The 15,618-nt window shown below is 42.1% G+C and overlaps 1 protein-coding gene across 1 annotated transcript in view; it reads right to left on the minus strand.

Moving 5' to 3' along the window:
- Nucleotides 1–1,123: 1,123 nt before the first annotated feature.
- The window catches only part of LOC137592650 (whirlin-like), a 64,140-nt gene continuing 49,645 nt past the window's right edge, over nt 1,124–15,618 (minus strand). Inside the window, exons 8-12 of the mRNA XM_068310954.1 lie at nt 10,255–10,329; nt 8,453–9,125; nt 6,851–7,017; nt 5,827–5,955; nt 1,124–1,494 (exon numbers count right to left, since the gene is read on the minus strand). Coding sequence (XP_068167055.1) covers nt 1,318–1,494; nt 5,827–5,955; nt 6,851–7,017; nt 8,453–9,125; nt 10,255–10,329 — 1,221 coding nt within the window. The 3' untranslated portion in view covers nt 1,124–1,317. The remainder of the gene's footprint in view (nt 1,495–5,826; nt 5,956–6,850; nt 7,018–8,452; nt 9,126–10,254; nt 10,330–15,618) is intronic.

Below are 15,618 nucleotides of genomic sequence, written 5' to 3' on the forward strand. Positions count from 1 at the left end.
TTATATGGTGTGATTGTTTCGTTATAAAATGGAAACTCGGACTACAACCTTAATATTCAAATGACGTAAGGGGTATTTACTTTCTTCTATAGTTTTAAAATGTATCCAGTTTAGTACAATTTTTTATGATTTTTGTAGGATATAATAGTGGAGGATTGCTCTACTCAGTGCCATTCAAGTTTTTCTTTCCGAATTTGATTATTTCACAAAACCATGGGTGAACCATTATCCTCACAGAAATACTTAGAAGTATATGAACACATATGAATTTGTTTTCTAAACTCATACACACACTTTTTGCATAGATGTGTCAGTTATTGTACTTCATGAACAAATGCAGGTTTTTTTTAATATACATTTAATAGAATCTTTTGCTATGGCTTTAAACTAATCCACAATTGCTTTAGTTTTATTGACAGTTATGTATAAATAAGAACACTGAGCGTTTTCTTGTTTTAGTTTGTTCATTTTTATATCAAAACTAAGATGTGACTAATCTGACTGAACTGTTTGTTCAGTCAATCTCTCTGTCTCTCCCTGTCCCTGTCTGTGTTTCTGTCTCTCTCTCTCTCTGTTAGACTGACTGAAACATGTCTGTCTAGACATGCTATTCTTGTAAAGTGCCTTGATATAACATAAAATGTGATTTGGGGCAATGATAATTAATTTAGTTGAAATTGACAGCTGAGTTTGCAGTGTAATCAGATTGATATAACAACTAGAGAGAGATTATTCTTACTGTAATGACCACATTAAATATGCTGCCTCTACAGAGACTGTCCAGAGAATTGTGGTATTCATGTTGGGATGGCTATTTTTTTAATGACTGGATGAAATTTGAAAATACTTTGCAGTTATATGAACAAAATTGCTAAGTTGCACAGAAAGAATGATATTTGGTTGAAATAGTGGTTATTGTTGCCTCTATGTTATCACAACTTCCTGGAGGGACTGATTGAAGAATAAAAAGACGGATGCATGCACACCAACTTGGTAGATATGACTGCCATGGCAAGTTTGAAAACTAATATAAAAAGATGATAACTTATTTAGTCATGAAAACAGATGAAGATAATATGTTAGCCAGGTGTTCATGGAAAATATTGATATAACTTTCTTTCTAAATTTTATTTGCAAATGTCTGTAGAGTGAAAACAATAAATACCCAAGACTTCTTTCCACCAATCCATTCCCTGAAAATAAATGGAGGAGCATGATTTTAGGACAACGCTATGGGGTTCAGTTGAGATGTTTTCTTCAAAGCACTGAAACAATGTCTTTTAAAACCAAGAAGCACAGAAGTGCATTGCCCTCATACTAGAGTCCTGGCTCAACCACTAAGAAGTCAATGTGATCCTTCTCTTTGGTCTTGAAGGCCTCAGCAATGATCCATGCAGCGTCTTTGTGCTCCCGACCTCTCAGAGAGACGCCATCGACCTCCAGGATGACCTGACCCACCTTCAGCTGGCCACAGTTATGAGCCGAGCCTCCTCTCTGCCAGCAGAGACATGAGGGGGATTAGCCAATGGAAATTTGTTCATGCTGTTAATCAATTAGTTAGTTATAAAAAACATTATGCAACTTTCATTTATTTTGATATGAACAAGCTTAGCCTTTTATTACATTTCAGATAAGTATCACATTTTTTCATGTATGTGTAGTAATGTAGAAAGATCTGCTTGCTATACTTATTAGGCCAGAACTAAAGATACTTAGTTTTTCTGTAATGGAAATCTGGAGCCTTCGACAAATACCGAAGTTAAGTTGTCAAGTACCTTCAGAAGATCTGCTAGAAGATGTGAATGCTGCAATAAGAGCCATCCCCACAGGGAACATAACTGAGACCAACAAGCTGATCCACAGTACAGCAACAGTAATCCTCGAGATGCTGGGATATAAGATCAACACAGGGCATAACAAACAATACCCTCCATGGAAGAGACGGTTAGAGGCCAAGATAAAGGCGACACGGAGAGAAGTCAGCCAGCTAGCCGAGCTACAGAAGGGGAACATGGTGAATAAAGGGATACCCAGGAAATACAGCAAGCTCTGCATACCTGAAGCACTCAAAACTGCCAAACAGAGACTAACGGCTCTGGCTACCCGACTGAAGAGGTACACCAAGGAGATTGAGGCCAGGAGAATAAACAAGACCTTCTCCACTCAACCAGCAAAGGTGTACTCTCAGTGGCAGGGAAATAGCATCTGGCCAGACCCACCAAGAGCTGAGGTGGAGAAATACTGGAAGGGCATATGGGAAAGAGAAGCATCACACAACACCGATGCCCAGTGGCTAGTGGACCTGAGGACTGACCACAGCTGCCTCCCAGAACAAGAACCAGTAACCATCTCAACGGCAGACTTCCAAGAAAGAGTGTCAAAGATGAAGAGTTGGTCAGCACCGGGCCCCGATATGATCCATACATACTGGCTAAAGAAGCTGACAGCACTCCACGAGCGTCTAGCAGCACAGATGAACCAGCTGCTAAGGGATGGGACGCACCCAGAATGGTTGACTGAAGGCAGGATAGTCCTGATCATGAAAGACCCATAGAAGGAATCTACCCTATCCAACTACCGGCCACTAAGCCGTCTCAGTACAACATGGAAGCTCCTGTCAGGCATCATGGCGGCTAAGATGAGTAGGCACATGGATCAATGTATGAGCGGGGCACAGAAAGGAGTTGGGAGTAACACCAGGGGCGCCAAGCACCAGCTACTGGTGGACAGAGCAGTACACAGAGACTGTAAGAATAGGCAGACCAACTTGTGCACCACCTGGATTGACTACCAGAAAGCCTACGACTCAATGCCACACACGTGGATACTGGAATGTCTGGAACTGTATAAGATCAACAGGACACTAAGAGCCTTCATCAAGAACTCAATGGGGAAGTGGAAGACAACCCTGGAGACTAACTCCAAGCCAATTGCCCAAGTTAACATCAAGTGCGGCATATACCAAGGGGATGCACTATCACCACTGCTATTCTGCATAGGCCTGAACCCCCCAGTCAAATCATCATAAAAGAGTGGCTACGGATACCGATTCCAAAGTGGGACAACAATCAGCCATCTCCTCTACATGGATGACATCAAGCTGTATGCCAGGAATGACCGAGAAATTGACTCACTGATCCACACCACCAGGATCTACAGCGACGACATAGGGATGTCATTCGGATTAGACAAATGTGGCCGGATGGTATCAAGAACAGGCAAGATGATCAGAACTGAAGGGGTCAACCTACCAGGGGGCAGGATAGAAGACATCAAGGACAGCTACAAATACCTTGGAATCCCACAGGCTAATGGCAACCATGAGGAGGCCGCAAGGAAGTCATCCACAGCCAAATACCTCCAGAGAGTAAGGCAAGTCCTGAGAAGTCAGCTGAATGGCAAGAACAAGGCCCGAGCCATCAACATGTATGCACTGCCGGTCATCAGATACCCCGCTGGGATCATAAGCTGGCCAAAGGAGGAGATAGAAGCCAAAGATATCAAGACTAGAAAGCTCCTCATCATGCATGGAGGGTTTCACCCCAAGTCCAGCATCCTGAGGCTGTACACTAAGCGGAAAGAGGGAGGCCGAGGACTAGTGAGCATCAGGGCCACTGTCCAGGATGACACATCAAAAATCCAAGAGTACATCAGGAAGATGGCCCCAACAGATGAACTGCTCAGTGAATGCCTTAGACAGCAGAAACCTGAGGAGGAAGAGGAGGAGGAGGAGACAGCATGGCGGGACAAGCCCCTACATGGCATGTACCACCGTCAGATAGAGGAAGTGGCTGATATCAAGAAGACCGACCAATGGCTGAATAAAGCTGGACTGACAGACAGCACAGAGGCACTGATCATGGCAGCACAAGAACAGGCCCTAAGTACAAGATCAATAGAGGCCAATATCTACCACAGTAGATCTGACCCAAGGTGCAGGCTATGTAAAGAAGCCCCAGAGACAGTCCAGCATGTGGTAGCAGGGTGTAAGATGCTCGCCAGTTCAGCTTACATGGAAAGGCACAACCAAGTAGCTATGATAGTGTACAGGAACATCTGTACCCGGTATGGACTACAAGTACCCAAATCCCAATGGGACATACCACCGAAGGTGGTTGAGAATGACAAAGCTAAGATCCTGTGGGACTTCAGCTTCCAGACTGACAAACAGCTGCTGGCTAACAAACCGGACATAGTGGTGATGGACAAAGAGCAGAAGAGAGCAGTGGTGATAGATGTGGTGATTCCAGCTGACGCCAACATCAGGAAGAAGGAACACGAAAAGATTGAGAAATATCAAGGGTTGAAAGAACAGCTGGAACAAATGTGAAAGGTTAAGATTAATGTGGTCCCCGTGGTAGTAGGAATACTTGGGGCAGTGACCCCCAAACTGGAAGAGTGGCTCCAGCAGATTCCTGGAACAACATCTGAAGCCTCAGTCCAGAAGAGCACAGTCCTAGCAACAGCTAAGATACTGCGCAGAACCCTCAGACTCCCAGGCCTCTGGTAGAAGACCTGAGCTTGAGGATGACACACAGATACCACCCCACATACATACATATACATATATACATATATATACATATATATACATATATATACATATATACATACATATATACATATATATACACATATATATACATACATATATACATACATATACACACACACATATATACATACATACATACTTTAATAATCCCCATAAGGAAATTACTTTTTTTCAGTCCAAATATTCAAGCAAGTACAGTATATACAGTATATTGCATATATTGTACAGGCTCGGACACACACACACACACACACACACACACACACACACACACACACACACACACACACACACACACACACACACACACACAAACACACACACACACACTCACACACACACACACACACACACACACACACAGACACTCACACACACACACACACACACACACACACACACACACACACACACACACACACACACACACACACACACACACACACACACACACACACACACACACACACACACACACACACACATAAGTAGTAAATACATGTACAGGCTTTTTGCAATAGCAGTTAACAAAAGAACACATAAACACTATGATTGTAATCCGGCCAATAAAAAGTCTGATGAGGAACTCCTTGATGCAGAGCAGCAGCAGTGGATCCACACCAGTTCAATAATCAATTGCAAGTTCTGTTAGCGTACAAAGTAAGCTTAATTTTAGACAAGTAGAATGCACAACAGTCATTATGTCAAATCTACAAAAATTAAAAAAATAACCAAACACGAAAAAACCCTGAAAAACCTATTCTTATTTTATAATTTTCTAAATTCAGTATTTTCTGCAAAGAGAGTTACATGAAAGAAGTCATTATTATTGAAATCACTGAAGCCCTGAAAGCTCCTCAAGGATGGCTTTTCATAGAAGGGGGGTAGGGGGGGTACGTCTTTGGCTAGAACCCATTTATAGCATGTCTGAAATGGAAAGGTGCAGCTTAGTTTTTTTAGGGTAAGGGTATAATATTAATTAATAATTTCTCTGCTGGGTGGTAGCACTGTTGTGAGTGCGAATAAGCATGGTTGTTTTGTCTTTCGTGTGTCATGAATTGAATCTCATCAGGGTTGTACCTGCTTGAAATGTAGATAAATGGCTGTAGATGAGATGGTTGTGATAATCTCATCTACAGCCACAGAGATGGATGGGATGGTTTTCACTGCCTGAAATTCTATTCATGTACAGCATTTTGTAAAGACTCTGAAAAACAGCCCAAAACTTTTTACCTGGAACTGATCCAACCAAAAGCCGACCACAGACTCACCTGAATGGTAACTATTCGAGGCAGCGGCTGTCGTGTTTTGGCTCCTCCTTCTATAGCAATGCCAAGGGTGTTGGTTTTTTTCACCACTCGTACCAGAGTGGTGCTGGGCAGTGGCAGTGGTGAGCCAGTCTGCAGGGAAATAATGTAAATGATTTTCAATGTGCGTGTGTGTGTGTGTTGGTGTGTGTGTTTGCATTCGCTTACACAGTATCCCAGTGTGCTGATTTAGCAGAACGCAAATAATATGCATGTCGTGAGAAAGCTTTTAATCCGGAAAGGCCATGGGAGTTAATCATAAAGCTTCAAATACTGAACTAAACTGACTTGTGATTGTTTTCCACGGTTTCTCTCTGATTACATCACAAACTGCAATGACTTTCGATTTTTTCCGGCCTTGAGCAGCTTCACCGTTTTCTCTGTTCTCTTTGCAGAACAGTATTTATTAAGGCCTGACGAAAAATCAGCCATAAGTACTTTCTGGTTTTTGATCACACTCTTGCACTTGTCCCACAACACACTTAGAATGATTATACAGAATTGTTGTAGGGGCTGTCTGTATACAGGGCAAATGTGTTGACAAGGTTCTCCGCCCTTATGATCTTTTGACTTCTGGCTGATAACAGCTTTCCTTTCATAAATATCACCATCGTCTGTAATAATTGTTTTGACATTTAAATTTTAACAGTGCACCATCAATATAGGCATACTGTATATGTGGATATATTTCAAAATATGTGTATGCAAATGCTCTCATTGATTATCATCATCATCATCATCATCATGAGCATCACCTATTGGTGCAGTGCTTCTCAACTGTTTTCTATTAAATCTCCCCCAGAACAAAACAACAACAAAACATCTTGAACCCCCCACCCTCACTCTGGTTTGTGTGTGTGTGTGTGTGTGTGTGTTTGTTTGTGGAAGTGTGCATGCATATGTTTTGGGTATGAGTATGAAGACCATAGTCAACCTTGCTGTTTAGCATTTAACTTGATGCCGTTTATGACATCATGCAAATCCTTACTTGTCTGGGGGCCCCAGCAGGAGGTGCGTGGGCCCCTGGTTGTTCTTGATGGTTCTTGTAGGGACGAGGGCTCCCATCTTTACTGAGTCCTCCCGCCTCGGCTATATCTACCCCACTGTCTTCACTGAGAGTCTGGCCGCTATCTGACAGCTGAGACAATGTGGCCCCTGGATGGCACATGAATTGTTAGTTAGTGTTCATAGAGACAGCACACACTGCAGCAGGGCTCCTATTTGTTTGTGAAAGCAGCACACAGCTTCATTCTAAAAAACATTCAACATTTCATCACAATGTTATTTTATCATATATTAGTATGTCTACTTCTAAATAAAGTTTAAACTTGGTTTCAGTATTTAGTTAATTTCTACCATACATTCCAATATGTGAGATCTTTAATATAATAATATTTCACTTAATAAACTGGTAGAATTCTTCTTAATAATATCAAAATGTATAACTTTTTTTTAATCAAGTGTAGATATTTGTTCAACAGAAAATTCATCTGTTCTTTAATCCGGTAGACCGGTGGCTCCCGACCTATTTTGCACCATGGACCCGTTAAACATGAGACAATATTTTCATGGACATAAAAACTGATATTTGGCAACTTTCTTCATCTTTGAAGTCGTAGATTTTTCTGTTTTTTCACTCTGCGCAAAGAAACTTTCCAAAGACATTTGTTTTTTGTTTGTTTTGTCAGGTTGGAATGTTCAATTTAATGTTGCCCCTTAAAGAATTAAGTCATATCAGATTATGGGCCGGGGACCATTGCCGTAGAATGTTGGTCTCAATCCTTTACCATTGTTACTCACTAACAATTCCACTGAAATGTTTCAGTCAAGTTGTGCACAGAGAAAAAGCAACGCTTTATTTCACAAATCCACTAATGAAGAATCTAAAATGATCAAACATTGTTGTTAAAATGGCACCACTATCCTCTCTAATGTTTGCTACAACTGCAAGGTTTGTCTTTGGTGTAGTTAGGAAGTGGATCTACATCATTCAAAGTATTTTGTATTGTATATTGTAAGTACCTTAATTTTCCGCACTATAAGACACACTGGATTATAAGGCGCAACTTCAATGAATGGCCTATTTTTAAAAAAAAATCACATATAAAGCACACTAGATTATAAGGCACACAGGATTATAAAAGCATGTCTGATTATATGTTGCATCTTCAATGAGTGGCCTATTTTAAAACCTTTTTCGTATTTAAGGCACACTGGATTATAAGGCGCGTTGTCTGTTTTTGAGAAAATGAAAGGCTTTTAGGTGTGCCTTATAGTGCGGAAAATACTCTATTTAGTATTTATTTATTTTCTAAATTTGATTAGCCTTTCCTATTCTGATATCATTGTAAAAGTTCAGTTTCAATAAAAATTCAGTTCAGCATTTAATTGCTTCAGGCACCCAAGTAGTTGCCCAGCGATGAGCTCAAATCTCATTGGTATACTCTACTCAGCCAATAGGTGGCAATCCTCTCGTCTACAAGAAAACGGATGGATGAATGGACCCCTATTGCTTCTGTAGCTGCTCCTTCCATCAGACATAATGCCTTTACTCTGTACAATGTCAGGCACCGTAAACAAACATGTGTACCTCTTTGCTGTGGTCTGGATTCTGCTGACAGTCGATTCATGTCTGTCATGATGACTTTCTGTGCGAGAGCAGGTGAGCAGGGCCGGTCGGGGCTGCAGGGTAGAATGGCAGGTGTGATGAGGGAGGGACAAGGGGAAGGACACGGGGAGGGAAAGGGTGATGGATGAGGGGATGGCATGGGAGATGCTGCTTTGGAAGAGGATGTAGATTTTGACAAGATGGAGGATTTGTCAATTGAACTGGATCTAGAGGAGAGCTTCGCTGAGGCTTCTGGCTTAGGAGGGCTGGACGTGTCCCGAAGGTGCAGGAACCCGGGACAGGTGTGGTGTCCTGAACTGGGCCGACTGTGCTGATGATGGAAGTGATGAGCAAACTGGAGGTTGTGCTGTGCAGAGTTAGACAGCTGGGGGGAATTCGGACAGGTGTGGTTGAGAGAATTGAGTGATGCATGGTGGGATGAAGCCGGTGAGGATTGTTGGGTTGTGGGGAGAGACTTGAGGGACTTGTGGAGGCCGTCCTGGAGCAAACGGTTGGGGCCAGTGAACAGCAGGCTGCAACCAGGCTGCACCAATGGCTTCCGATTGATTTCCTTCTCTCTGATCAGTTTGCTCTGAGGCTGGAGAGGATCAGCCATGAAGGGTGGAGGAGAGCCACTCAAAGCCTTTGATTCAGCCTGTTAGTGAAAGAAAGTCACAATATATATGTACGGTGACATCAGGGCTTCTCTCTCATCCTATTAAGTAGCAGAATGAAAAAGCTTTCAGGTTATACCCATGTTTAAAATATAGAGTGAAAAGATACCCATGGGGACAATAAAGAGTATTTCTTCTTCTTATAACTTATGACCAATGATTTAGTGATGCAGTGATGCTTTGAACCTGCTATAGTACTGATTGGCCTACCCTGACACTCTCACCCCAACACTAAACAATCATTGACCTTTATGACCTAACTTAACCTACCCTAACCTAACCTAACCTAACCTAACTTAACCTAAACTAAGCTAGCCTAATCTAACTTAACCTACCCTAACCTAACGTACCTAACATAACCTAACTTAACATAACCTAACCTAAGCTAGCCTAACCTAACTTAACCTAACCTAATTTAACCTACCCTAACCTAACCTAACTTAACCTACCTTAACCTAACCTAACCTAACCTACAACAAATATAAGCCAGTCAGAGGCAGAGGTATGAATCTTGTCCTTAAAATGCATGCTTCACTTTAAACATGGAAGAACATGGAAGCTTTGAAAAAACTATAGTAACGAACTTATAATTTATAACAACTTATCGTTGATAGTGTCGTATGATTGTGGTTGCAAGAGGTGTAGTATTCCCTGTCAAGCAAGGAGACACTGCAGGTGCCCTCATTTCTTATTCTAAAAAATGTACCTCTAAATCCAAACTCCAGGACTGTAATCAAACTCACCAAAGATATATTCATCCTCCCCACATGATAAACACTCCCTTTTTGGACATCTCAAGATCTACTGCCTTCTACTTTGTTACAATTTCATTGTCGTATTGCCTTTTAGATGAGAATGAATCTATGACTCCTTTTTAGTATTACTTCCCCTCCCGAGACTCAGGTTTTACCCCAGGGCATTATAAATAATCCTACACTGAGAGCATCTTACACTTTCTTTTAATAAACATTATGGTTTCAGTAAGACATGCTAATGGGGCTTGGAGCTTTACGTCTTCCAAGTTAAAGCTAAAGTTAAATCAAATCTGATGTCTGAGACACACAATCTTTTTTTTATGACAGATAAAAGAAGCAGTGACTCATGACTCACCAGTGTAATGTTTTGTAAGGCATTGATGTTCTCCTCCTGGTCTTTATCTGTCCAACCACCAACAGAACCATCGGTCTGAAACCAACAGGATGAAGCATTACAGTACTGCAGGGATAAATGTTTAATAAAAACATTGCATATCTTTCTTTAGTTTATTTAAAGCAGGTGCCAGATGAATGTAATTTGCCTCACAGGACAACATATAATAAACAAAGTCCTTTTGTTCCACAACCACTGAATCATTTGAGGCAATTTAAGGCTGGGGTGTCTGTGGTAGTATTTAAAGTGGGCTTCAAGGAGCCCCTGTGTGTGTGTGTGTGTGTGTGTGTGTGTGTGTGTGTGTGTGTGTGTGTGTGTGTGTGTGTGTGTGTGTGTGTGTGTGTGTGTGTGTGTGTGTGTGTATGTGATCGCCTGATACGATCCACGATGGCCATCAGACTCAAGAGGAAGAGGAGACTGCAAAAGAAGCAGAGCCGGCAGAGACTAAACCTTGAGAGCCTGAACGAAACTAGTACTCAGCAGCTGCTTCAGGCCTCTCTTGGAGAAAGCCTCAATCAGGAAATACCCTGAGGACATTGAAGAACACTGGAGCCTGCTCAAGTCTTCCATCCTTGATACCCGCAGTGCCACTCTCGGTTACAAGTCCAGAAAGCATCGGGTCTGGTTTGATGAGAACGACACAGAGATAGATCAGCTCATCTCCAAGAAAAGGGAAACCTTTTGTGTCTGGCAAAATGACATAACCTGCAAATCAAAGAGACAGGCTCACTCTAGAGCCAAGGCTGACGTCCAGAGCCGGGTGAGGCAGATCAAAAACACCTGGTGGACAGAAAAGGCACTGGAAATCCAGAGTTTGGCAGACTCTGGTGACACCAGAGGCTTTTTCAGCGCTACTAAGGCCGTTTACGGCCCAAGCCATCGCGGCCAAAACCCCTTGCGCTCTAAGGACGGGCAGGAGCTGTTGAAGGACAACGAGTCCATAAACAAATGGCGGAGAGAGCACTTTCAGGAACTCCTCAACTGTAACAGCACAACTCACTCAGATTTCCTCAGTCACATCCCTTAGAGTCCCATCAGGGAAGACATGGGTGAACCTCCCACTTTAGCAGAGGTCCAAGATGCCATCAGGAGCCTGAACAACAAGGTCCTAAAGGCTGAGGTCCTAAAGAAAGGTGGACCAGAGCTCCAGTGACACCTCCATGCCCTCCTTCTGAAGGTCTGTGAAAAAGAAGAACTCCCCTCAGAGCTCAGGATGCTCTGATAGTGACCATTTTCAAGAAGGGGGACAAAGCCGTTTGCGGAAACTATAGGGGCATCTCACTCCGTTCAACAGTTTGCAAAGTACTTGCCCGTGGTCTTGCCAACTGCTTACTGCCACTGTCTGACGAAGCTCTCCCAGAATCGCAGTGTGGTTTTCACCCATCTAGAGGCACTGCAGACATGATTTTTACAGCACGCCAACTCCAGGAGAATTGCCGTGAGCATAAACAGCCTTCGTTCATGGCTTTCATTGACCTGACAAAGGCCTTTGACACGGTGGATCGCCAGGCCCTGTGGAGTATCCTTCTGAGGTATGGCTGCCTGGATAAATACGTCAGAATACTGAGACTATTACATGACTATTACACAGTGCTCAACAACAGTGGCTGCATGTCTGAGCCTTTCACTGTAGAGACAGGGGTCAAGCAGGGATGCATTATTGCACCCACCTTGTTCTCTGTCTTCATGGCCGCCATACTCCATCTCATTGGCAAAGAACTACCACAGGGAATCCCAATCTGGTACAGAACTGGTGGCAAGCTCTTCGACCTTAACAGGTTCAAAGCTAAAACAAAGACCAGAACGACCACAATCATGGAGCTCCAGTATGCGGACGATAATGCCATTGCAGCACATTCTGCAGAAGACCTCCAGGGCATCTTGAACGCCTTTGCTAAGGCATACAGAGCCCTGGGTCTGGCCGTAAACATCAAGAAGACCCAGGTGCTACATCAACCTCCTCCCAACCAGCCATCTACTCCGGCCATCATAAACGTGGACAACACTACACTCGAAAATGTTGACCACTTCCCCTACCTCAGAAGCCTTCTCTTCTCCAAAGCAGATATTGACTCTGAGGTCAACCTTTGCCTGAACTGTGCCAGTGGAGCGTACGCCAGACTCCGGAAAAGAGTCTTTGAAGACAGAGACCTCAGGGTCAACACCAAGCTCCTGGTGTATAAAGCTGTGGTTCTCCCCACCCTACTGTATGGGGTAGAATCATGGACAACCTACAGCGGGCACCTGAGAGCTCTTGACAGCTTTTTTACTGACGGTCCCATTCGTGTATTTTTGTTTTGTTTTTTTTGTATCTTGCAATCTAACACCATCAAGTATTACGTACAGGATGTTGCCTTTTTTCTATCCAATTTACTGCCGTGACAAAGAATGTTTTCACAATGCTGTATGAATGTGTGCCTCCAGCTCTTCATGCAGATATCCGGACACCCCCCACTCTTTCTCTTAGGATGCTCACATAATATTAATTACAGCCGTTGGGTATTCTAAATCCCTATTCTGCAGCTAAATTGCGTAGAAATATCTAATGAAACAATTGTGTGTCATAACCTGGCACTGCTAGCAGGAATCTGACTGTTTCCTGCTGTGTAACTGAGTGACTGACAATTAAATACAATTATCTTTTTATTGAGGACTTGTGGAAACACAAACACCATAATGACTCTGTCAGCACGGCCAATTACCCAGACTCATAGATGCTGCAGCAAATGTCGTTAACATTTTTACCATCGCAGCACCACACAGCTAACCGTGACAAGACGGATGCAACTGAAGCATCTGTGATCCTGAAGTGTTCAAGAAAGGGGTCCAGAGGAAAATAGTCCATGCTTTAAGCTCAAACAGTATTATTACATGATGTTGATCTGTTAGGATTTCTAAAAGTCAGATTGCCGATGGTAGTGGATGAGAGGAAGACTACAACCCAGCAGAATCAAGTCTCTATTGACTGATGTAAGCCACAGTCATACATTAATACTACAGACGTGTGACTGCCAACAAAGACGAGCTGCTCTCTGTCGAAGGCTAATGTAGGAGGCTCAAACTGAGGGAAACCTGGACCCAAGGACATACAAACAGACATGTTGGCAGACATTCTGAAATAGTGTAAATGTGAGTTAAACAGTCAGAAAAGAGTTGCTATATTCATGTTCAATCCTCAGGTAAAGTTCGTGATATTGTCCAGACTGGACATCTGCTGCAGATTTAATGGTATTGATCAGCGAACCCCAACCACTAATTCTCATTATTGTAATTATTATTTGATTGACTTTGTCATCCTTTTATTGGAAATGATCAATATTTCTCCTACGTTGAATGAACTGATTGTAAGTCGCAAAATAAACCTCATCAATGCAGTCACTTGAATCGAGTTTTGATTATAATTATTTCTTACAATTACTTCATTTACAGAAATGTTGATTATCAATTTATGAAAAAAATGTTTATTGTCTGTTGATGTCTCCATTTTACATAAAACCACTGCGGATGATTTATTATTAGACTACAGCTGTCCTGACGTCATTAACGATTATGGAGCAAATGAAGGCCGGTCCGTGAGAATATTGCCTTAGATGAAACCGGTCCGTGGCGCAAAAAAGGTTGGGGACCGCTGGTATAGATGCCATAAAATCAACAAAACTCAAATCATCATTCTTTTTTGTATAAAACTGGCATTAAGAATCAGTACATTTATGGCTGAATGAGGCCACTGTCACAAATTCACACTTGTCACTGAATGTACTCTGTGAAGTTCACTTATCAATATCAACTTGTGATTGCTCATCAGTGTCCCTAAACCACACTTCATTCATTCTCCTAAAGAAATCTAGAAATCTCTACGACTAATTTCTTGCTGTGAAAAGTGTCATACGTTTGTTGACACTGTGATAGTGTGATGAAAATGCTCTATGTGTAATGTCTGCAGGGATTCCTGTCTGTTCCAAACTCAAATGTCAGCGCACAAAGAATCCCCTATAAACTGCAGAGCTAAAACCCTTCCAGGCATTTGGAAAATATCGTCATGAGAATTTTGATGATATTTCCTGAATACAAACAGGTCAGACTTTATCCAGCAAGCTCTGCTCCAAATGCAAAACAGGTGACTTTGTTAATAATGAACCCAATAAATCAGTCTGAAGAAGATACCTTTTCATTATTGTGTGTTTACTTTTTATTTAGCACAGTATCTAACACATGTCCTTCTATTATATCTTAACCTGGTCTTAAGCTGCTATGTTTTAACATCCAAATAGATGTGGAAAACTACTAGAGCAGCCCTGATCTGTATGACTGGATCACACTATTGCAAGTCCCAGACCAATTTTTTGGTTCGATTGTTGGGAGGAATAAATTGAGGTGAAATACACTGAGTGGGATTCTCCTGTGATCCTAGCTTTCTCCAGTCTATTTTCATTCTTTGTCAGCATTGTTAGACTGGTAAATGTGAGTTTTGGGTCAGAAACATCCAGTGGGCTGCTGGGCATTAAGCATTAAATCACATAGTGTTCAGTAACAACCTGCAATGAAAATCGATAAGTGCCTTGAATGTCCCCGGAAGGAGGATGTTCTTTGTAGCCAATCCACTCCGGCTCATATCGGCCTGTTTGCCTTGTCTCATTGCAGCTGTCAATCAATAACACACAATACATCAGAGTTCAATGGAACATGGTGTCAGCCCAATACTGATTAAACTTTAAGGTTCATCATTAAAAAAATGCAGCAATGCCCAAAGATGGTGATAAAAAAGAGGCAAAGGAGGATGTTGCTAGAGGTAGACCAAGCAAAGATCCTAAAAATACACTCAATTCTTTTGGTGCCACTTCTTCCACCACCACCAGCGGAGACGGCAGCAAGGCTGAATGCTGATTTCATGGGTGAACACGAGTCAGACAGGGAGAGACAGGAAAAATAAACATCGGCTTTTTAACACTGTGGTGGTAGGGTTGTGTTTTTGGGCTATTCTTACATAATGTTATGAATGCTTATATTACTCATGTGGGCTCAGATTAATGCTACTCCTCAGGTCAGTATCCTTTTAAAAATCAGAGGCCTTAGATGCGTTTTGACCCCAGCAAAAGGTGCTTCAGAGTTTCTGCAACTACATCAGATCTTGTTGTGTATTAGTCGTTTTTTGTTACAATTAATATCTTTTCAAATACAATTTTAATTGATGATTACAAATAGGAAACAGACATGCTATACAGAGAGGAGGTGGAGTAACCAGCAAATGTGATTGTACATAGAAATGTACCAAAAGGTGGTCATCAGCTTTAGAGGACTTTAGAGAACTTGTTGCATTTAACTTGT

This window comes from Antennarius striatus, chromosome 3 (assembly GCF_040054535.1).
Source record: "Antennarius striatus isolate MH-2024 chromosome 3, ASM4005453v1, whole genome shotgun sequence".
NCBI lineage: Eukaryota > Metazoa > Chordata > Actinopteri > Lophiiformes > Antennariidae > Antennarius > Antennarius striatus.